The sequence below is a fragment of the Zonotrichia leucophrys genome, chromosome 1 (assembly GCF_028769735.1).
Source record: "Zonotrichia leucophrys gambelii isolate GWCS_2022_RI chromosome 1, RI_Zleu_2.0, whole genome shotgun sequence".
Classification (NCBI taxonomy): Eukaryota; Metazoa; Chordata; class Aves; order Passeriformes; family Passerellidae; genus Zonotrichia; species Zonotrichia leucophrys.
Window position 1 is genome coordinate 20,849,926 of NC_088169.1, and position 25,501 is coordinate 20,875,426.

General features: G+C 40.3%; 1 protein-coding gene across 3 annotated transcripts in view; it reads right to left on the reverse strand.

The window, feature by feature from the left end:
* Positions 1-21,791, reverse strand: part of WWC3 (WWC family member 3) — a 98,769-nt gene extending 76,978 nt beyond the window's left edge. For 2 of the 3 annotated variants that reach the window (XM_064708676.1, XM_064708666.1), the window contains exon 1: positions 21,419-21,728. In XM_064708676.1, the coding sequence (XP_064564746.1) occupies positions 21,419-21,627 (209 nt within the window). In that variant the 5' untranslated portion in view covers positions 21,628-21,728. Of the gene's footprint in view, positions 1-21,418 lie in introns of all 3 variants that reach the window. The other variant, XM_064708658.1, reaches the window with a different exon arrangement.
* Between the last annotated feature and the right edge of the window lie 3,710 nt (positions 21,792-25,501).

The following is a 25,501-nucleotide window of genomic DNA, read 5'->3' on the forward strand; positions in this document are numbered from 1 at the left end:
AACAGCCACATAAAGACACTTTCACAACAATGACAATGCAGACATGAATTCTGGCATTTTGCAATGCTTGGTCTATGCTTGGCTATGCAATTGTAATAAATATGTAAAAGCACACAGATGCATCACAAAAACTTCTCAGGAAGAAAACGCTGAGGCACCAGGATCCATATGTTAAAGAGCCTTCTAAAGTTTGAAAGAAGAACACAGTCTATTTTAAAAGTTTCTGAGAAGCTCAAGTATCCAGCAAATGAAAAACTTAAACCTCAAAAGCACCTCTGAATATGCACTGCTAGACAGTGGTACTGTAGCCCCCTGAAGAGTAATCCCCAATATGAGTACTTCAGTGCTCGTGAAAGATTAAGGCCTAACAACATAAGATAATGACAAATAACATGTTTGGGAATCAACTGATTAATCCATTTACCCATTAATATTGTTAAAAAAATACCAAATAAACCTAAACACAAGAGCTGCGCGGGAAATAACTAGATATTCATGAAGGAAATTAACTACTAAAATACATTAAATGATTGACTGACCAAGCAATCATTAAAAAAAAGTGTGCAAGTGAAACAAACTACTGTGTTTTGAGTCATATCCTCAACTATATACTCACTAAACACTATTTTTCCATAGTAATTGCAATCTAAATCTCTTCCCAGCTTCTCTTCTTTTACTCATAAAAGATCAAGTCTATCTTTAATACAGAAAACATTTGTTCACATGCAACCACAGAAAAGCCACAAAGACATCAGAAATGCAGATTAAATGAGCAGCAGGAAAAACTGAATTAGGCAAAGAAAAGCATCTGCATTTCCATGAGGTTTGTCTGGTACTAAGTAACAAGCAGGTTGGATAGATGCATTCAGAAGAGAAATGGGATTTATGTCTGACATATTAGAATTCTAAGTTCTAGCAGAAGGGACATATGTTTCCTTTACTTAAAATACAGAAAATTATTTTCTCACAGAAATTATGCAAAATCTTGTCAAAGTAACTGTTCCCTGCATTTCAAGCCTGCTCTGTTACTAGAAGAGGAAGCATATAAAGCTTCAGTTTCTTTAACTCCAATGCACTTATTTTCTTCAAAACTATTCATATGCAAGTTAACCACCAATAGGGGCTCCCAGTCTCTGAAGTGAAGATGGTAGGCAAGACTGTCTCCTAGACTTAGGAGCTCATCAGCAAAATTTTAGATAGGTAACAAACCTTTCCCAACAACGCTAGCTATTTACAGTCACTGAAAGATCTACTGACTCAATCTCTGAGTAGCCTGAAAGAGAAAAAAATTCCAGTTTTCAGAAGTGTTCTAAGCCAGCTTGCTTAGCTGGGCTGATGAGCAATGCTTCAGGAGATCCAGTAAAAGGAGGGCATGAGGCAAACTGAACCACAACTGCTATTCCAGATGTGTGCTGGAGAATTTGTGACTCAAGTGTGTTTAACAGAGCAGGACTTCAAAACTTACCCCAGCTTCTCAAATGCTATTAGGAAACCTGAGTGAACCGAAAGGGAAACTGGCGCATGGGAAGGCAGCGCACAAGCCTGACAGGGAAATCCCAGAAAAACATGGTAATGACTCCTACATTCCCTTCTCCACACAATTTCATGTTCTGTCATTTTCTAAAAACCCTTCACCATTATCTATTAAGCAAGAAGAAAGCCTCTCCAAGACAGCTGTGGAAAAAGAAACAGGAGCAGTCCCACTTTCCTCCCCCATCCTGTAGCTTATGCCACAACTGAATAAATAATTTGAAGAGATTTTTCTCACCATTTCCTAGACTGCTGCTGCCAGGAAAGCCTCTCTTCTGCCATCACACTCCATCTAGCTTCCCTCTGCAGGCCTTACTTCCCTATAAGTGAACCCAGATGCTTACATACATAGCCACTCTCTGCTCTTCCCTGAGCATGAAATCCACAGGATTTCTTATTCACAGGATTTGGTTTTCTGAATTCATACTGCCACAACACAGCAAGGAACTACTAAAGACAGAAGCTGTAAGACAAGCAAATGTCCATCCCTTTCCTACTCTTCATCATAGTTGAAAGACCTAAATTTTTAATGTCCTCAAGTTAACTTCCCTGACAAGGAAGTTAGAATATAATGAAAATATGACCAGTTAAATAAATTATTATCATATTGCATTAAATCTATTCCTTCCCCATGCAACTGACAAGGTGTTTCTAACAACCATTCCGCAGCAAGTCTTCTCAGCATATGCAGTTATCTTTATTTGGTTTTCACAACAGCCTTCTGAGGCAAGGAACATCACTGCACAGCCAGTTAAACCCTGTTGCTGTGCTGCATGTCAGTGAAAGCCTGAATTTTACAGATGTGACTGGTCTAGGCCCCCTCCTACCCTCTGGCCATATATTGAGCAATGCATCTTACTCACAATGACTTAATGCTTCTAATTTCTTCAAAAATTAGTTTTATGGAGACAATTTTCCCTAACTCCTCTCAACAAAGAGACATTAACAAATACACCAATTTAAAACACCCGTCAAATCTCAAGTGGAATGCTGATTTGGGCAAGAATGCCAATCCCACCCACTCCGCACAAACCAAAGCCCAAACTCTCTAAAGAGAGCACCATGCAAGGCAATGTATCAACCACCTAAGACATCTCTGGACCACACTGCTTTCAGAGGTGGCACTGAAGGGATGCTGAGGGCAGACACCCACACACAAACACACATTTCCACTGATTGTGTAATCTGCCTTTCTCAAAATTCCAGCAAACACGTAAAAGGGACACTTTTCTTTTTTGTAGAAAATTAGTTCTTTGTAGAAAATGACTCCTGACAGAAGCAGAGGACAGGATAACATTGCTGTTGCCATAATACAAATTCAGAATACTTAAAACACACAATTTATTGACAACTGAGCCAAAACAATTTCATAATGTAACAACTTATGCAATCAAGAACAGCATAAAAGTAAACAAAAAAAAAGTTTATGGACTCTAATTGGTATTAAAAAGGAAAACTAATTACAAAAATGCCATTTTAAATAGTAGCTTGTTGTAACATATGGTTTAATTTAATAGGTATTAAATATATTGTAAGAATGGACAAGTTCTTCTGGCAATTTTTAGCGTTCATCAAAATCAATGTTAAGAAGAAAAAAAAATCATTGTCTTCAAAGACCCACCATAAAAATAAAATTAATTTCTTGCTTCTCTCAAAAGTAACCATGAAAATGAACTTGCCTTGCCCTCAGTAGCAGTTCATCCTCATGTATTTTGTACAATTAAGCCCAGCACATTGTTCTGTTGTTTTGAACACTTTTACATCACTTTGATCTTCAATTTCCAAAACAAGAGAACGACAAAAGCATTCTCAAACACACCTTTTAGATCAGGCATGTGCTCTCCCATGCACACACATATTAATGGCACAGAGTGCATTGCTCCCTTTACATTGCTGCCAACTCCAAGCTTTTGTAAGTGTAAATTTTGACTGTACACAATACACAACTATCCAAACAATGACAAAAACACTTTCTTAGTACTGTCTCCATTTTCTTCTCTGGCATTTTTCTTTCCTGTAAGCACATAAATGCCTTCTCACAGTACTGAGAGCAGCCTAAGCCCTCCAGAGGCACAGCCAGCCTGTTCCACAGAAGGATGGGGAGCTCCAGCAGCATGTCTGTGAGCACCACGGCAGCATCACTGTGCTGCATCATGGCACATGCTCCTCCAGCTCCTTTCAAGGCACAGGAGTGGGAAGATCCAACTTAGCCTTCCAAGTGATTGGATCATATTAGAAATATTCATGAAGTCATGGCTTTATTTCAAAGATCTCTGCTTAAGGTAACTTTATTATATATAAGATGCTGTACTAATTCAAATCAAGAGGCAAGAACACTATCAATTCATTTAACACTGGTGATACATCCTATGATAATACAGATTTTATGCATTATTTATAAATATATCCCCAGAAGAAATAACTAGAGCCTACAGCCTACACAAAATACTATTAACTGACTTCTGCAAAGAAAGTAACATTACAGTAAAGGTACTGTAAATTTGTATTAGAAATTATTTACCTCACACAAACACTTCTACATTTGTCTACACAGGATGTTTCCAGCAGACTCAAAGCAGCTTTGCCATGGCTCCCATGAGTACAGCTTCCAGCTACTTCAGTGTGGCACCAAGCTCCATCTAATATAACCTAGCCTACACAGGGCTTGTTAGCTCAGGTCTGGTGATGAATTAACCACAGCCACTGGCTCCCAACCAGCTCAAAGCATGAGCCAAATCTGCAACATAGCATTTAGACACAACTGACAGCGTCTCATAATGAAATTGCTTACTCACCTTATTCACCTCACTTACTTCATCTAGTGGAATAAACTACTCACCTGCATTGCTACACAAAAAGCATTCATACAGAAGATTGAGGGCCCTGTTTACTCACACCTTAACTTACTGAGCTTCTCCAGGTAGAAAACCTGCAAAGGTCAAAGCTACAGCGAACAATTTTTGCAGACAGTGAAACCAATGGCACCCACTGCCTTGACAAGATTTTGCATAATACATCTCTGACACTTACGAACAAAAAAATTACTCTAACAGCTCCAGGAGGTACATTAACAGCAGGAATCTCAATGACAAACCTTCAGCAGGACTCTGGCTCTCTACTCAACACTTTTTGCTCATGCATATAGGAAAACAAACCTAAAAGCTCACACAACTCAGCCTAACAGCTACACTAGAAAATTAAATCTAATGCTTTGTTTCATTTGTGCATGAATAGTGTATCCACTGCACATACACACAGAATGATTTAAGTCCAAGTCTGTACCACAAAATCTGGCACACTAATCTCAAAACTTATTTCTACCATTTCATAGGTAAAAGCATCACTTGGTTTTTAAGAATTGGCTCCGTTTTCAAACAAAACTGGCTACTAAAACTTAGCTGACAATAGGGTCATATTAAAAAAAAAAGAAATCAAGGGTTCATAGTCCCATCTCCTATAAAAACACGGATATGTGATTTTTATTAATAACACAATTAATAGACTTAAGTCTATTTGGTTGGTTTTTTTCCATTGATGCGTTTCCAAATGAGATCCCCTAAATAATTCAAATACCTATAAAAGTTTATGAAAGTAAGAGGTCTAATGGAAAGTGAGAAACACATGTTCACATCTAACCAGGTATCAGAAAATCTGCTCAGGAGCAAGTGAATGCAAATAACCCAAACAAAAGGCAAAAAGCATCCAACAGAACTTTCACCTTCCCAGACTCCAAAGTCAATTGGTCATAAGACTCAAACCCACAGGAAACCAAGTTTCACCGTTCCGGTACTCACGGAAATACCTGATTTCCATAAACAGTAACATTTTCCATACAACATCTACTGAGAGCTTCTTCAGCACATCAAACTCTGTACCCTGCGAGGCATCTCCCTGCCCTACCCTAGACAAGCTACCCAAATATTTTCCTTCCAAATGTTATTTTCTTTAGAAATACATTAAATATTTCCTTTAAAAATCCACAGCTAGTCCTATTTATGTGAGTATTTGCTGGGTGGAACAAAGTTAGATGCTAAGCTGGAAATACCATAACAGCTGAGTATTTTAACTGGCAACACCCTTGTAATGACATGTCTGTGTGTCATATCAGCTAGAGACTCCACAACCTTGCAAATCTGACATCTCTCATCTTAAAAAAGTGATTTAGCAGGTTTACCAGAATTTCATATGCACATGGTCACAGCCAATCTTGCATTAAAAATACCCAAGAGCAATGTACAAAGTGCATATTCACAAGCTTGACACTTGTCACTAATGACTTCAGTACCCAACTCTGGCAGCTCAATATGCCATTCCTCCAAAAAAGAATAAAATTTTTGTGCCACATCATAATATAATTTATGATACACTATTTTTCTGCAAAACAGAAGCCCAAAGTCAAGGTCATATATTGCTTTTAACACTGAAGTTTTATCTCTTTCCAGATAAAAATCAATAGCCTTATCACCTGTACCCTTCCATCATTATAGGTGTGCACTATTGACACAGATTAGCAGTGTTACACAAGGAAGCTGCTCTAAATAAAGATAAATTGTATAATAAGGATATTACAATTCATTGTACATCAAACATTGCTGAGCTTGGGAGATTTTTTCCTCTATTATTTGACAGCAAACATATGGCAGTACATACAAAGACTATACTAAACTTTACTTATTACAGGCACCCAATGTATTTCCCAAAATTTGCTGCTTAGTATTTTAAAACTTCAACTTTCCTGAGGCTTATTTTGTTGCACTTTAAAAATGTAATAAACCAAAGGAGAGGAGAAAACTGAGCTATGGCTTGATTCAGTAATCCAGTAGATATCAGTCTTGACTAAATAATACTTCTCCTGATTAAAAGCAACCCACCCATGAGAATCAAAGAGACAGAAATTTGGAGACCCGCCAGTTCATACAATAACTATGTTTATTTGTCTTAATAAATATTTAAGAAACATGACTTGTGGTATTTGATACAACTGAGACCATGGTTAAAAGGCCTCTCTCCATGACATAAGCAAATACAGCCTATCCTCTTTATTTGTCCAACTTCTTTTCGACATTCAAGGCTAATCTAGTTTTAGGTCAGGAAAGACTGCGGTCTATCATTTTAAACAAACCATTGTAGTAAAACGTGAACAGGAAATTCCTAACTACACTGTTCAAAGAACAATGATTAGAAAAACAACACAAGCTCACAAAGCACAAGAAGGGCAGTCTGGGTGGAAAATAAAAAAAAAAAAAGCATCACACACATTCAGTCACCTTGCTCATTTTACTTTTCCCCTGCCAGCCCCTCATCCTCCCCACAAAGGCCAGGGGTCCTTCAGACCTTGCCAAGGGAGAAACCTTCGGATCCAAAGGAGAAAAAAGCGCATACCTTGGAAATATCCGGCCTGCGGGAGTTAGCGCAGGCATGCCATTCATTCCACAACATATAAATGCCCTCTTCAGAGCCTCATCCAAGCAGCAGTTCCATTTGGATTTTGAGGCACAGGTCTGCCTTGTTTTTCAATAAGCTGCAAGCTATTTTTGCCATAAAAAAACCCCAACATTTTAAAAGAGTGCCTGCCTAGCATACACTGAGTATATAAAATGTGTATAACGTGGACTCAAGGAAAATCTCCTGTATTAGCACTCTATTCATAGCACAGATTTCCATCTTCTAAAAGAAAAAAAACCCCAAACACTTAAACACCCAAAAGCACAACAAAGCTCATCTATTTTAAATTCCACCAAGTGTAGTACCTTAAAACAGTCAAAAGTTCTTTAACTGAAGTGCTCTCACAACTATTTTGAAATTATTCTTGTAAAAATCTGGACAACTGACTATCTTTGCTAATAAAGAAAAAAAATGTATTCCTAATTTGAGAAAGAAATCACAATAAAGGGGAACTAATTCACTTCTAACACTGCATACTAATATTACATTAAGAGCCTATTAGTCTTATAACATCTGGTTTGGTTTTTTTCTTTACAGAAAACCTAGAAATTTCTGCATATGGGTATTAGTATTTAAATCTTCATCCAATTTGAAAAATAAGCTTCTGAGCACATACATAAAAAGGCAAAAGACAGAAAAAAATGAACACAGGATCTCAAAAGACTTGCATTTTAAAGAACCATACTCAAGGACTGGAGGGTAGGGAGAAAATTTCCACATTTAGGACACTACCCATATTTTCAGGGTGTTGCAAATGGAACCAGAGTTTTGGACACAGGGTAATTTGTATTTAAAAGAGAACAGAAAAGTCTTTTATAAATGCTCCATAGATTCCAAATGTAAAGAAAATAAACTTACAGTTGTGATTCAAGTAAAAAATGAACATGTTTTTCTTTATCAAGTCACTTCAGAAGGAATAAAACAAGTATCTTAAGGACCATGTGGGCAAACAGTCACATGTGCAAAACTTCAAAAACTCCAGATGTTCACATACCAAACATAATTACCCCAAAGGAGATATTCCAGAAATTTATTACAGTATGTTTTAATGATAAAATGAGGCAGCTGTATTTTAAAGCAACAACACTTTTTAAAAATTCTGAACCCATTCCACATTAGAAGAAAATAAATTACCAATATTCCCTTTCAGATATTTTTTCCAAAAGAAGCAGGTAAGGACCAAAAATTTTTGTACAAGTCAGAAAACAGAAAAAGAAAGTGTAACTCAAGAATTCAAACTGAGTCCCATCAATAGGAACGAAAGTGCAGTGCTGTCTATGGGCTGGTTGGCAGGTGATGAGCCAGAGCAGAGGACACGTCTCACTCCCAGCAGGCAGATGTCCGGAGAACCAGATCAGCTGCAGCATCGCTGTCACCCAACAGAAACCCTCAACAGACAGAAATACAAGATTACCCTCAGAAATAACTGCCCTAACACAGTATTACAAGAGAGCTCACTCTACATACAAGTATTGGTATTTCAGGGGGAGAAGTTTGCACAAATGAACTACTTCCCACAAGCACTGGAGCTTTATTTAGTCCATTTCCCAAACATTGTGACAAATTTTATGAACACTAGTTTTTAAAAAAATACATATATCTCAATTCATATGAATCAAGTGCTGTTTTGTCTTTTATTAAGTAATAAAAAAGCACCTTATAATCCAGCGTGCCATTAAAACAAGTTTACATCTAAGTTCTATGAAATTTTCAAGGTTTTTTAGATTTTTCTTCTGTGAAACCTTAAGACTTTTTTCTAAGCACATGACGCACTCCAAGAAGACAAAAAGTTGGGATATCAAAATCTATGCCAGAACTTCCAGAAGCCATTTCTGGAAATGTATTAAAAATTAGGGTAGCTGGTAATTTCCTAAAAGGCCTTGGATCCCTAAGAACAGATTCAGTACAAAGAGTAAGGATGTTCTAAGTGACATTTACAGCCAATTACAGGAAACACTACTATGACTTTTCTTTAAAAACTGAAACCAACAAAAAAACCATCACAAAACTAATCATGGCTCAGCAAACCTTCCATGGATCACTCCCTACAGACATTTCTCAACTCCAACCTTCCAGATGTAAAATCAGAATTATGTTTACTAAGAGAAGCACTGAGATTATACCCATAAACAAATATTGTAGATTCTAAGTTGCCTGAAATTTCAGATGATTGAATGACATGGTACAGACCACTCATACTCCTTCCTACACAATTGTGTTTGGATACTTACTCGTGAATTAAAAATGCTCTTTGCTCCAAAAGCTTTCTATCATGTCCAACTGAAGAAGTTTGTAACACTTCACCAAAATTTCATGTAAGTGCATATAGAAAACTACTAAAGATGACAGGAATTTATAAAGTAGCTTATTTTACAGTAAGAAAATAATTCCTGGGACTGGAAATACAGTATCTTCATTGTACCATCAACCTATCAGAATCCAAGAGTCAGCCTGATCATAAACCTCTTGACAGTTTACTCCAAAAAGAGGCTAAAGGGAAAGATTTTATTTAGCAAAACTTAAAGGGTTTATTTCACAATTTCTTGGGGAAAAAAATTTTTGCTGTACTCTATTAAAAAAAAAAAAAACAAAACACAACAACCCAACCAAGCCATAGAGAACACACCAAACTATACCAACCTACCACTTTAATTCTGCTTAAGACAAGTATGCAGGGTTCAGCACTTAATTTTTCCTTCAACACCATCATCATCTTCCTGAATAGAAGACATTAATACACTTCAAGAACAGTAATCCCACTTACACTGCAGATCAGTTCCAAGGTACTTAGCTAAAACTAGTCATTCACTAAGATCAAAGAAAACACTTCTCAAATTCAGTGCATTACACAGTGTTATGAGAAATCAAGAACCTGTTGAGGTCCATCAGTACACAAGACTCAATATACAAAGATTATTAAATACAAGCAACACAAAAGAAAGGATGAAACCAAGTTCTAGGACCTCTCCTTTCACCTCTCTACATGCTTCCCTTGACTAAGGCAAAAGGCTTAAGAAATCTCATTTCTTGAACTCCAATATGTGCTGTAGCCTGCAGTAATGCAGGTAACTGGAGAGTTGCTTCTTTCTGCAGTTCTGGCTATAAACAAGGACATTAAAGTATTGACCATGCATGTATTAAGCTGCATTTCCAAGGGCTGAGAACTGTGTGAAATCAAAAAGAAGTTTTCACAACAGATATTCCCTCTTTATGACATGACATTTACTCCCAAAGTTCCCCAACAAGCAACACAAAATAATGGGAACCAGTCCAAATACGAAATACAGCTGATAAAAAATACTTTACCATTTTTAATTTACATGCTTTTGCTTTCCTTCTGGGGACAATTATTTTTAAAACCTTTGTGAAATATGGAGATTTAGTTAAAACTATGTCTTTTGCCATACAGATGTGACATAAGCATCAAAATCAAACTGCAATTAAGAAACAGGCTACAATGGATTTTCAAAGTACTTTTAAGATAAAAATTCAGCCTCCAAAGCATTATCAAATTAAGAAAGTGGAAGCTCCCAGGTGTATGTCTATTAAGGCATGTATCACATTTGATTACTTGAGAGGAATCTCAAAGAAAAGCAAGAAACAAGCCCATCATTTCAAAGTACAGCATTTTTAACCATCTCTCTGCAAGCTGGTACTGGTGAACATTTTTCTAAAAAAATAATTCTAGAATTTGTTCCAACTGAGCAGCTACATTAAGCACAGAAGTAGTATTCAAACGCCCATGCAGAGTCTTGAGCACATGGTGCTTGTTTATCACAAATCTCAGTACACCCATAACCACAAGAGCACCACTAGGCTTTCCCTTGAATAAACTATGAGCTGGCAGAAAAGCAAAAATAAGACAAGTCTAACCAACACGGAGTAGCGTACACTTTTTTTCAAATGTTGCCAATCAGTACACTGCATACAGTTGAAAACAAGCATATACAAATACACAATACAAATGTACATGTTTTTAACTAAATTTTGACAAATTACCTATTGCAGTTTCGTCTCCAACCATTTCCTCCAATTTATTTTTTACCTATATGAAGTAGAGGTCAGTTATGCTATCTCTAGCAGATGATCATCTGGTTAATTTGTGTTAATCATCAGTTATAGTGTTAAAGGCTATTTAGACTCTACTAAAACTAACCGTTGATCCAAAAGCCATGGTGGTTATTAAATCAATTATTTCTTGGGTTTTGTGTTAACTTATTCTGAAGTTTGGGGTTCAAGAATTTTTACCTATGTGCCTTATCATATCTTTAATACTATGATTCTTAGTCTTATCCAAAAGATGTAATGTGGGGGAAGTAAAAGACACACAAATGTTCAAACAGTTATTTCCAAACACACACACTTCCTTCTCCATCTCCTAACTGTCCCTACACTGCCCAAAAAAAAAAAAATAGTACACTTTTTATTCTGTAATTCTCTTTTAAGCACTCACAGAATTGCTGCTGCTCAAGTCAAGTAAATTTGGACTGTCTCCACCTTTGAGAAGTGGGTCACAATTTGTTTATGCTATAGAATTAGATAATTATGCAGTACTTCAGCTGCTTTCCCAAACATGGATAGGTCCCGCTTTCGAAGAAAATGTTGTGCATTACTGCTTTTTGAAAGTCTTATTTTTAGCTGTTCAAACTGCAATCCAACATTAAATAAATCAACTCTGAAATAGTATACATTTTCAGCTTCAATACCAAACTTTGCATTTTGTTGTAAAGAGCCCTAATCACTCATTGTGCAAAAGAGTTTCAGCCTAAGTACAATATAAATCAAAATAGCTTCAACAAGATTCTCCATAGATATTTCATCTTGAAAATAACTCTTTCAGAGCGCTATGAAAGATAGCCTTTGATTCTCTGTTGCTGGTTCAAGGGGGTTGATATCGCTGCACTTTATTTTTGTCCCACTGCCAATTAAATATACTGAAATAGAAAAGTCTTTGAAAGTAAAAATTAAAAAATGTAGCTGCTTTAGGTTTCGATATTTACTAACTCAGCCCTTGATGGCAACCAGCTCCTTCAGCTAAAGAGTGAACAGTACAGCACAGAACTGCCTTCATCCTGCAAACCACGGGGAGACCACCAAGCTCATCACTGGACACAAAAGCCTTTCCCTAGTCCAGCCAACACCCACAGAAAAGTAGAGAAACAAGCTGAGAAACATTACAGCTGATTTGATCATGCACCATGTACCTAGAGCAAGCCTCACCAGGTGGGTAACAGTACTAAATGGCTGACTTGAAGGATTCAGTTGGCTATTAAAAGTCACAGATCATGCCTTGCCAATTAGCACATTCTCACTGTATTAAGTCCAAATTAATTTTCCTGTTTGGGACAGAATAATAAATTATCAAGACCTGGTACCATGGCAGAACAAAGCCTACACCCCCATTCCTTGCTACTAATGACTAGCTAAGAACTGAAGGATTTAGTCTCACAAAATAGGCTAGATTGGTATCAAGGAGAAAAGAACACATCATCAGAGTCCCTGCTTCTCTCCACAAGCCAAGATAAAAATCTTGTTCATCTAATCCTAATATTTACAACCTCCTCCTCTATGACCTGGCAATTTCCACCTGTACACACTCACCTCCCTTAAAAAATTCCCCAGGTGCACTGTAATGATCTTTTTATGAGTTCTCACTCCAAACACTGATGACAAAATCACCTTTTAAGTCACCCAAATAGCTGCTCTGTGGTTTTTGCTGTTACCTTGACATGCCCTTTCATGCTCCATCCTTTCCTCAGTCACACCCTACACTTCTACACCCAACTGAGATCTTCCTTGGAGGTGCTCCACTGTCAAGATCTTTCCCACATCTACCTGAACTTATACTCACTTCTCTAGCACACCTCCAGTCCAATTCCCTCACACATCAACTTTGCTCCCTGTCAGCAAGGGCAGTCTCACCATTGACTTCACCAAGTCTTTAGTGCTTCCAAGCTGCTGATGACACCACAAGCTCAGTCCCCAAATCGGTTCTGCTACTTGCAGCTCTGTCACCTCCTAACAGCTACTACTCTAAAAAACTGGCTCTGACACCTGTTTTCCTTCTGTTGGCCTTTAAATGTCCACCTTATGTCTAAGAACTGATTTCTTCCTTTTAAAACGTAACTTTGAAGCTGTGTTGTTTTACTATGGGAATATTTTAAAAATCAGTAGTCAAGGCTGCCATTCACAAAGAGGATTTACTCAAAGAAGGTTTTAAACTGACTCATCACTTTTGCCTAATCCAATTCCTTACTGAATCCAACTTAATTGACATAAACCACTTAAATACCCATCTGCCCCGAAGGTAAAGTCAGCTTAGGGAGCTAAACCAGCTGAACACTACCCTTCCCCAAAGAAAGAGACATGGAATACTGCTTAGGGTTGGGGTTTTTTCTCATTTTTCTTACTGCAAGGTCAGATAAGCAAGAGTACCAGTGCAAGAGAGGGGTGAGACCATGTGGTTTGGCAGGGAGGACATGACTGGTTTTGGCAGCAGTGAATTATTAGCTCAAGAGCACTGTATTGCCAAGCCTTGCTGAGCGTGCTCCCTGCCCTGCCACAGCAGGCAATGAGGTAGGAAAAATACCTAGAGCGTGTTTTCTCTAGCGTGCCTCTTTCAACCAGAAACAAGCTGAAGATTGCTTAAAAGCTGCAATACTGGCTGACTTTGCTGGTCAATGTGAACTGTCACATCTGCAGCAGATAAGATATTCAGGAAGTTCTATTTTTAACTGTAGGCAGAAAAGGATTAGTTTTACTTTTTTCAACAATGTATCAACAAAATGCTCCTGTTTGGCCTCACCTACAACTTACAAAGCTCTACCTTCCAACAAACAACACAAAATTATAAACCAACACATTATATTCAACAGGCACCTCTGTGAAGCTTGTTAACAGGTCTCTATTATAGATAAGTAGTTACGTTTTTTCACTGCCTACAAGTCATTTGTTCTTATGTTTACACAGTGTTGTCACTATATTTATATTTGCTAAAAACATGAAGTTATCACTCAAACTAATCACTAGCATCCAAGCCTAAATACGAATTTTTTCTCCACATAATAGAACTTAAACCCCAGCCCGAGCCTTCTGACATTTCACATCTTTCATTCTCACATGTGCAGATCCTGAAAAGCAGAGACTTCCCTCCCCATACTCTTTAGAACATATGCTAATGCAAACATCCAATTTTCTTTTTACAATGCATGGTGCAGTTTAATTACAATAAATACAACAACTATGTCTTTACCAACTTAGATACACACTAATTTATATATATATAAATAGCAAAGTACCTTCTCTGACAGTTTCAAGCATGGACAAGCTCCAACAGAACAGGGTTTCTCAGTTTGCAAGAACCAACACAGATGTGAGTCAATACCATGTCACAGAACCCTTCAAGAAACAGCCCTCATAACATGTGCCATCACACTGCTGTAACACACTCAAGGCACAGCTGCCAATTCAGTCCTTTCTAGCATGCCCACAAATACAATAAGGCAGGTGTCTGCATTACATATCTAATTGCTGAAAATACTTCCATTAAGAAGTAAAAACTCCACACGCAAAAAACCCTTTCATCTTTAACAAAATGTCAAGAAGCTTAATAGAGGTGGCTGTTTTTGTTAATGAGATTTCTGTGGCTCAATAGATGTTTTGATGCTTTAGTACACATGCATTAGGTCTTGAAATTTTATGCTGCCTAAGCCAGATTTTCAAAGGATAGGGTATTTTTACTAGCAAAAGCCAATTAAATAAACCATAAATCACTATTATTGTACAATAAGGAAAACCCTTCATCTTAGGAAGGATCAGTGGATGTCTTCTACCTCTACTTTTCAAGACACTGAAAAACTACTAAAAACATTTCTAATACTCAGTGATTGGAGATGTAGCACTTATTTATAACAATGCAAAAAAACATGAATTGCAAGAAAACATGAATGCTCATTTCATACAGGCACTGCTATTCCAGTAGCAATATAAATCTGAAATCAAGTTACTTTTTTAAAACATTTAAATCAGAGGGGTTAGATTAAGGGAGGAGAGGGGGGGAAGCAGTAATTCAGAAGTATTTACCATGAATCAGTTGATTAACATTGTAACATGTTAACACCTAATCCCAATTTACCAATCAAACAAAAGACTCCGCTTGAAGAGCATAATGTTACCAAGTAACATTAATTTTAGGATGCTTGTGTCTTCATTCATTCTTAATCAGAAACATTTTCATGGCATTCATGCACAATATAAAGTTAAATATCCATCTGAAGACCTACCAGATCGGACGAAAAAAAGCATGAATGTATCTCCCCCATGAAAGGCAGAGAAGTAGATCTATCATGGCATATATGTAAGTGAAGCTTTCAAAACAAATGTCAGCTATAGCATGCCCCTAAAAATATTACTGAATCAATCTGAGCAAGAGCTAAAGTACAAATATGTGCACATTGCCCAGAGAGGCTCAGGGCACTGCAGCCCTTTGTCAACACCATTTGCTGCAGCATGTACTCCCAGTCTCATGCCAGGAGAGCAGCCTACCCAGCTGCACAGCTTTCCCATCCACACTGTGGCTGCATCCAGGCCTGACATTTACAAAGAAAATTCAAAACATCTGGATCTCAAATACTCAAATGCAACGCTTTTTATATAAATTCTATCAAGTCCACTGTATTGCCAACCTGAGGCAATCAAACAGTGCAACTGCAGTGACCTAGATGAGTGAAGTAAGGACAGTAAACAGAATTTCTTCCTGGGTGCATAAAGAGAAACAACCAAATAGAGCAGCTCTCCACTTTCCAATGAGAGAATGGCTGCTCTGCCAATCCTTATGAGATATACTTGGCTATATATATTTTAAATACCGGTCAAATGATATATCATTCAGTGGAGGCAGTAAAAATTGATGACCATAAAAAATGAGACTTCAAATGACAACTGACTTAAATTGGAAAAAAAAACCAGGTGCTTTCAGCTGTACAGTAAAGGAGTGGAAAAACTACTCTGACATCTAATATCTACTACAATTAAAATCATAGCATATTTCTGGTTTTAACTTCTGATTATCAGACGCTATTACAGGTCTACCAAAGAAAAGAGTTCTGAAGTATCTGGTATCCTCTCTTTTTATGAACAGTACTCAAATCACTTCTTAAACACCTCTTCAACTGAATAAATTCAACTCTTTTGCTCTCATGGGAGAGCATATTTTCCAGATCTATACTCATTCAACAACTCTTTTCTTCCTTTCCAAGCTTCTTCATCTCTTGCGAGCTTGGTAACAATAGCCTAGAATCTTGCAAAAGAAAAAAACAAATTTATAAAATCACAAATCCAATTAGCATTTAACAGTTCTGCTCCACTTCAAACATTTTCAAAGAATCACTTCCAGAAATACATTTCTGTACCTTACAGGTTTCATTTTATGTTTTATATTAACAACCGGCATCATAGTCAAATACAGCATATTATTTTTGTCCAGTCATTGAAACATTTTCTGAGGGAAGACTAAAGTAATGATCAACAATCACTTTGTTTTCTTCCCATTCCACAAATGGTATTAGCTCAAAACAAACCTATGAGTTGACAGAGTTGAACATCAAAACACAACAAACAGGAAGCAGACCAGAAAAGTCTGAAAACATACAAACCTGAAGGCAACATTCAAAATGGCAGTGGTACTAACTATACTGCTGCCTTCATCTGTCTGATATTTTGGAATATAAGCATTTAAATTCTAATAATGAATGTCACTAATTGCAACTCTCAGTACAGGGGTTTAAGGCAGACCCAGAAAAATCTTTTTTGAAAAAAAATTAATGCTTCTTATGATTGTCTTTGGATTGCTGAATACTGCCAACTGTACAGATAAATTCCAATACACTAGCAAATATTGTCCTGCCTTGACAAAGAGGCCACTGACTTTCTAACCTTATTGCATGGTGGCATGTCAAAAGATCCCTTGCCTCACTAAAGGCCCATCTTCCAATTTGGGAAAAAAACTTCAGAAGCAATTCTCATCACTTCACAGCTCTCCCATCAGCCCTCAGAGTTGCTCCTTTACACGCATCAAATAAGGTAAGAAAATTTATGAGGAAATAATTTGTCACTAAAAATGCTCTTTTAATATGAAACAAGCAGTAGCCAAGGGACCCAAAGTCTGAAAATTCCTAGATTTGAATATGTGACATGAATATGCTTTTTATTTAGGCTTCTTACTTACAATTTCTTATTCCTTTATAAAGCCAGTCTGGGGAAAGAGAAATCACAATATGCAGCACCACACCAGCATGTGTTTGAACATCTTGTTGTGCCACTTGCCATAACTGAGGCCACAACAGCAGTAGCAGACTTGTCTCACCCAACAGGAGAAGTTAAATAACTGGGTAATACAGACACTTGTTAAAATCAAATAAGTTATGAGAATAAGGAGTCTTGAAATAGTTCAGTAAAAAGCAGTCAGCACTTCTGGACTTTCCTGCCCAGTACTCACTTAAACATTTCTACTCTGCACTCCTAACAACTGATACCTGCCACTAGTGACTATGCCAAGCTGACTCCTTGTTTTAAACCCATTAGCCTTTCCTGCTCATTTCCAGTCTATTCAATTCTGACTTTTCAATAATCTCCTTGTCCAGCACATCTTACATATCTTGACCCCCATACTCACATCTCACACATGGTTCTTATATTTCACCTTGAAGTCATCTTCCCTTCTTCACCCAGACTTTGCATACTGCCCCTCGTGGTATTTGCTCACCCTGAAGATTCCTCATCCAAACCCAGTGTTTCTTCTTTTCCCTCAGGGTTCCCTGTACAGAAAAGAGCTGACAGCCTCACATGCTGAACCCTCACCAGACCAGTTTCTCCTTACTTGATGCTCCCTGCTCTACTGGTTTTCAGTCCAGTTCCCCTACTTTTTTCTTCCCAGACTTCAGGTGCCATCCACCTTCTCTGTATTCCTAGCTCCTGACTGCTTTGCTTTCAAAATCTACCAAATTTTCCCCCTTCTCTGTCAAATTCCAGGGCCAACCCCATATGATCCCATATTTCTTGTTCCAACCCACCTCTTCTGCAAGGCCAGTTTTCCTCCTGTGTTCACATCATTCAGCTATCACGCCTCAGAATTAGGATGCTAATGAGGACATAGGACAGGAAAACTCCCCAATACCAGCAGTCCATGTTGCAGGAAGTTACATGAAGCTGCTTTAAAACCTAGGACTTCACCAAGCCCATACTGATTTTATAATTCTTCCCCACCTGGTCCAAATGGGTGATTTCTCCATGCAAAAACACTCCCATACCTCTTAAGTCTAAAATCCTCACTCCAAAAGAATATGATTCAAATCTTTAAACCACCAGGACAAGTCACGTTATGAAGCTGAGAGACTCCCTCCTCCCTAGTTATTAAAAAAACCCAACGCTGTATGGTAGATGAAGTTTCCACACAGAACAAATCTAGCAAGACTCACGAGCTCAAAAGCTTGTGCCAAACTCCAAGATTTCTTTCTAAGCTAAAATCACTTGAAAACTTGTAACAGTAATAAAAACAGCAACAGTAATAAGATCTCTGGTGCCACAAGGATCATCAATATCAACCACAGAGTCAGTCTTTTACAAATTCATTTACAATCCTGTTATTGAACAGAATCTTAATGTAGCAAGTACTGTGCAAACACAAGATAAAAAGGCAGTTCCCTGCCTTGAAGAATTTACAAAATATTAAAAGATGACTACAACCACGAGATGAAAACATGCACGAATGGCCTTCTGAGATCGACAGGATCTGCTAAACAACCATCCACAATCCATTCATTACACACAACCCATGCACAACAACACAGCATCCTCCAGAACCTAACCACTGATTTGATGCTGAAGATAAGATCCTTCTCAAATCTGCTCATTTTATCACTCTTTCACCTTGTTTTTCTTACCACAGAAAATCATAAGGTATCCACTTGTAAGTCCTTTTTCCCTTCTCAGCCTTTATTATTCTGACTTGCCCCCCTTACCCCCATCATCTTCTCTTTCCCAAACTCCAAAATCCTTTATAGAGCACTTCTCCAATTATCATTTCTTTGTCTTTTTGGCAACAATGGGGAAAAACACTGGGGGAGAGGTGGAAAATTTGTTTTGTTTTGTGGTAGGATTTTTAATTGAATAATTATTTCAAATCAAATTCACTAACCAAACTATACAAAAGGCTCAGAAATCTCAGGGGGAGTCCTGAAAAGAAAAACAAAGAACAAACTACTGAGTACCAGCTAAATGGAAAGAGGAGCCTGGGGGGTGCTTAGAGACTAGTAGCCATAGGAAAGCTTGGAGGTGCTGATTCTCAGAGCACTTGATCAAGTGCAGCATGGCCTGAGGTCTCATAGCTTTGTCCAGTTCCTCCTGGGTAAAAATAAAACCACCCAAACACAGAAATGGGGGGCTGAACTCTGTCACTGAGGTACATATAACACAAGTAGGTTTTTCTGCCCTCCACTTAACCACTTTTTGCAAAAATACAGCTTCAATACCACTTCACAGCTGCTCTTACCCTTCCTTTCCAAACTTCCTCAGAAAACAACTACCTTGATCCTTTCCTACTTTTCTGCTGCCCATGGGAGTCTGAATGACTGCAATGAAACCCAAAAAGACTGGTCACTTTCTGCCACGCAAAACCCAGACGTATCACTAAAATAACAACAGTAGTCTATTCTCAACCAGAGATTAACTCTGCAGTCATAGAACCAGCTCTTGCTACTTGAATTCTCTACAAACTACTGATAACATGCTCACGAAAACACCATCTCTTTTCTATCTACCCCAAAGCAAATGTCTCAATCTCTGCTCTGCCGCCTGTCCTCAACCAGTGTGAAAAATAGATCTAAGTTTAAACCCTGGAGTTTATTTAGACAAAATTTCAAGCAACGTGTGGCATTTCAATTATTTCTTCCAAACATGGAGCCATAATTTTAGCAATACTACATAAGCTAAACAGAAGTTCAATTTTAACACTGTAGTAAATAGCTGAACCATTTCTGTATTGTCTGTATAGAAGATACTGCAGAAGACAAAACCGCATACTATGAAATCGAATGGAAAGGATGAAATGCAGAGGAGCAACAGACATCAATTACCTTTGCAACACGGTATTAAAAGTAACCTAACGACGTGTACATGCATTCTGACGTTGAAAAATGTGCTATCTAAAGCATATTAACAAATACTTAACATCTCAGCAAAAAAATACGTGCACGCATAAGTACGCTCACATAATGAGATAAAACACTATCCGGTAGGTAAATATTTAGGCCATTTAAACAATTATGCATTGTTGTGCAAAACGACAGGAATCTCTCAAATTACTACAGTCTTTAACCCAGACTGCGCTTAATGTTTCTGTGGCCTGCTTAACATTCCAGGCATACTTCTGGCAAGGTAGCTCTCTCTGGCTGAGGTTCAAACTGTCCTTGTCCAACTTTCACTTACTATAAAAACATTGTTTAATATAGAAAAGCATACACAGAGACATATGTTTCTTATTTCGCAGACACCTAAAATACTGACACTTGTGTTCACTAGCTCCGCGTGGAAATTTTTAGGCGACCGCTTTGAAGCGAGGTCGTCCTTTTTACTGGGCAGCACCCGCAGCAGAGCCCACGCTTCCACCAGACTTCAGCTACGACGCTTAAACACTGCTTAGAACGCATTTCTGCTGAAGCGGTAAGACCTGCCCGTGTTTATTCACCCTAAGTGAGAAGAAAAGGCCTAACTCGGTCTCCCCACGCACCGCCGGGCCGTGCAGACGCTGCCCCGGACACCACGCAGCTGCAGATTTTTTCTGCTAATTTGCAGCAGACCGCGTATTTGTCAAATTAAGTGCAGGAATTTCCCGGTTTGCTTACCTCCACGCAGCGTTATCTTTTATGAGGAGGTAATCTACCAAATTACTCCAGCATGCCTCCAGCCTGCTGCTGCCAATTAGTTCAGCCCGGCTAATAAATCAGGATGGCCAAGCCGCTCAGTTACAGCGGGGCTGGTCCGGTACGCGAAGAGTATAAACACAGGCGGTGGCAGCGCTCCTGCCTCCCCATCTCCCCCCGCACTGAGACAACGCTTAGTCCGAGCACCCACCGCGGGGAGGTGGGGGGTAAAAAGCCTCAATTCTTTTTTTCTAGATAAGATTTAACATCAAACACTTCCAACAAACCCATCAGCAGGAAGGGTAGAGGCTCTGCCCCCACGATGGGCAGCGGAGGGCCGGTGTGACAGAGCCCCCACCCCGGGCCGCCGACCCGGAGCCTCCGCCGGCAGCGGCCTCGCCGGCAGCGGCCCCGCCGCCCACACCCTGCCGGCGTCCGCGGACGGGGGAAGGAAAATGTCGCCGATGGGCCCAGCCCCGGGTGTACGGGACTCAGGCCCTCTTTCCCCCCCCCGATCTCACTCGTACCTGTCCCGGGGGTCGATCCACGAGGTCTGCCGGGTGTTGTGGTCGATGTAAAAGACTCGTCCGTCGAAGTCCCTCGCTTCCTCCCAGCCGGCAGGCAGCGGCAGCTCCGAGCTCTCCCGGCCCCGCTGTCCGCCCGCCGGCGGCCCGCCGCCCTGTCCCGCCGCCGCTTGCTGCTGCCGCCGCCGCCGCCCGCCGCTCAACCACGGCATGGCCGCTCCGCCGCCGGGCCGCCGCCGCCCTGCTCCGGCCGAAAGCCGCTCCCCGCCCGCCGCCGGGGCAGCTCCAGTCCCGCCCGGGCCGCGGCCGCCCGCCGCCTCCTCCTCCTCTTCCTCCTCCAGCACTAACAGGCGGCCCCGCAGGGAGCGGGACTCGGGCGGCTCCGGCTGCGCCGCGCCGAGCTCATCCTCCCCCGCGCCAGCCCCGCTCCAAGCCGGGACCAGCCCCGCCGCGCTTCCTAACCCCGCCCGGGACCTGCCCCGCGCCGCCCCGGCTCCCAGCCCCCGATCCCGGCCCGAGCGCCCCCGCCCGCCGGTCAGCAGCGTCCCGCCGCCGCCTACCGCCCGGCGCCTGCCCCGGCCATCTTCCCTCCCTCCGCCCCGCCCGGCTGTTCCCACGCCGCGGAGCCCTCCCGGCCCGGCCCGCTCTGTGGGGCACGGGGGAAGCAGCGGGGCCCGGCCCGGCCGCACCCCGCGCCGCGGAAGCCGGGCCCAGACCCAGACACGTCGGCTCTGGGAGAGGGCGGCTGCCTTCCGCCCCGGGCCCGGGCCGGGGGAAAGGAGGCTGAGGCCCTGCCGGCGCCCGTCCTGTCCTGCCTCGGGGCCTGTGCTCTGCCTCGGCCCGTGGGCGGCCGGAGGGAGTGAAGGAAAAGGCGAGCCATGCCCGGCCCTCGCTGGGTTATCTTTTTTCCGGTGCCCGCCAGAAATGTCTCGGAGATGCTGAGTAGTCACGATGAGCACAGGGACATGGGAAAGGCATGGGAGTCCACTGCAGAGACTCAAAAGATGCTGGCAGAGAGGTCCTGGAGACCACACGAGTCACGGAGATCATGCCGTATCCATGGTTGGATAATGGAGGGTGGAAAATTATACATCTGGTTTGCTTGACATCTCAACTTGGTCCCTTAACCCCATTCTGTAGAGCATAAACCAGCTGTATCTGATTTGACCTGAGCCTGCTGGAGACCACAACGCAGAGTTCCGGCTATCATCTAGAAGTAGATTCCATAAAACTTTGTTAAAATGGGGTTAAAAATTGGCATATGGGACTTTCTGCCTTGGCAGGATGCTGCCTTCAGCTAAACCTTTAAAAATCTGCAAATAAAGAGTTAAGGTAATGCAGGCTAAGCTTCTGAAAACTAGGGAGTTAACAATATATTCTCAAACAATTTTAACTCAGCCCCTTGAAATTGGCAATACCCTGCCAGGGATTATATTGCAATTCCAATTATGTTTCACTTGCATTCACCGTTTTAAATTACATCTCTATGAACATTAATTGCTGCAGTATGGTTATAAGTGCAGGAAATTAGAGGATTTTTGCTCCTGACTTCTTAGAACTTTCTCTTCCACCCCCCCACCCCACCCCCAAAAAACCACTGGTTATCCGAAAGCCGTGCATGAGAGAGGCAGCATGGATAATAGAATAGATCTGACTTTCTACTTATGTCTTGTAGGTTATTTTAATAGCAGTAGAATGTAGTTTTCTTACCAGGGTTACTGTCAGCCATGAGGGACAATAGAGTAATAGAGGGCTTTAGTGATGAATGCAAAGCAGTGTAGGAAGCTCTGAGAGCAAAGGTGAAGTAGATTAACAATGTAGTAAAGGTGTAAAATTTAGCAAATGCAAGGCTGTAGATCTGATCTTTATAAGCATAACAGCTTATGTTTGCATAAGCTCATCTCAACAGAGTTTACTTCAGCAAACACTTGTCAGGCCATCCCATGTGGTCCCAAGAGTTCGGCAGTATCTCCAGGAGCAAGGTGCTGTTTCTGTGCTACAGATATTTCTGAAGAGTATTTTAAAGTGGGCAGAATTAAGGCACAGTACAAACTATTTTTTGGTGGTTGCAGCTTCTGTTATTTTAAGTATGTCTCCCAGATTTTCAGTTTTGTGTAGCAGAGGTAGGCATTCTAAATGGCCCATGTCTGTATTAACCTTTTGGGACGATGGATTTTTTTCCTTTCAGAAAAATCTCGAACACTGACCACTGTGCACCACAACTTTCACTGCTTTGAATGCCTTTGCAGCAATTACCGTAGCACAGTAGCTGCACAGCACCATTCTGAGACACTGCACTAGTTCATAATACCTGGAAGCAGTACAGCCAGGTTGCTATAATAATCCACCAAGACTAATGAGCCCTGCTGAGAATACGTGCAGCACTGCCCTCCAACATGGGCTGGTTCTTCCTCATCACTCCCCAGAGTCCCAAAAGAGGATCAAGCTTCAGCGAAAAACCTCTAGATGGAAGTTGCAGAAACAGTGTGGGACTAACCATGGAGGCAGCAAAAAAGGAGGCGGGGAGCTCAACACAGCAGTGAACAAGAGGGAAACTGGCAGGATTAAGCATGGAACATTTCCTTCAGGTCATAGCCCTTCAACTAAATTCTTGTCTTAATTTTGGCAAATTGCTCCAGGTTAGAGCCAGAAAAGGACTTGGCTGGGCTGTGGTTTCTCAGGCAGAATTAACATGCACATGTTCCGTGTAAAACATGATCTGTATATCCAGTGTGTCCTGGATCTCATGGATTCATTATAAAAGCTGCTGAAGATACATATGCTACTATGTAAAGCACACGTCCAAGATTTTCAGGTGCATTGTAGCTGCTTCTGCAACACATTGCATCTTCCTAAATCTTTAACAAGATTCTGCCTTGGCAAAGTTTTCAGGTTAAATATGAGAACGTCCTAAAAAAACCCTTAGATTTAAAGTTATCCAAGACTTCAGGTCTAACTTTTAGGCTGTCTGTATCTAGAAATATCATTAGCTTCAATTAGGAATTTCAATTAGAAGTTCCTAATAATAAAAGTCATGAATAAAAGTATTGAAAAACCTGATTTCAAGAGTCCAGCCAAGAGTGCACAGAGCTGCCTGTGGGAACCAGTGGGATATGATAGGGCTAGCACTTGCCTCACCAAAATTGAAACTCCTTCTGTCTGCAGCACATCCATGCCAAGGTGCTAGGCAGGAGCTCTCAATTATTTTCCAGGCCAGAACAGTACCCTTCCTCGGATGTTACCTCATCCTTCTGCCCGTTCCTTGTGAGGAAATGAACAAAATATTCAGGAGCCAAGGATTATTTTTGAGTAACGTTTTAAGTCAAGAAGAGAAGAACCTGAAAAGGTCACTGTAGTTTTCCTGCCAAAGTACTAATTTGCAATGCGTTTTGTGCTGTCCAATGAGCCCCTCCCAGGCCTGCATGGCTGCTCCTTCCCTTTTATTTTCTTTCCTCTTTAATGTCTGTCCTACGTCCAGAGGGTAATAGGGAAAAGAGGGACAGAGAACCTGGTGCAACAAACACAGCTTATCTCTGGTTTGGGTTGCAGAAGGAAACACTCTACTAGAGAAAGAGGACCTGCATAGTATGGAACATGTAATAACAGAAGATTTTGACTTAAAATAGATAAACACCCACCACAAGAAATTAAATGCTTGCAGTGCATATTTTGATCAATCTGAACAAATGGCAATAAATCATATTTCATATAAAGTAATAGCTACATACATTTACACAGTTCCTTGTCTCACATCTTCTCAATAAACATAATATACATCTCAGTTCTCATGTATTTCACACACCTTCTTTCCACACCTGTTTTCCCTTCCTTCCACTTTTTTCCACCCACAAACATTGCTCACACATTCACTCATTCCTTAGGCACACCTATACCCATTAACTCAAAATTACATAAGCAGCTTTTCTTCATGTGCCCTCCCTTGCCACCTTCAGTGTTTATAATCACAGGTTATACCTATACATCTCTGTTAAACATGCTTTTATACCCGGGTTTTGAATGATATCACAACATTTTCCACAGAAAATGTAAATATTTCCCACTGTAGGTTGTAGATAATAAATTCTA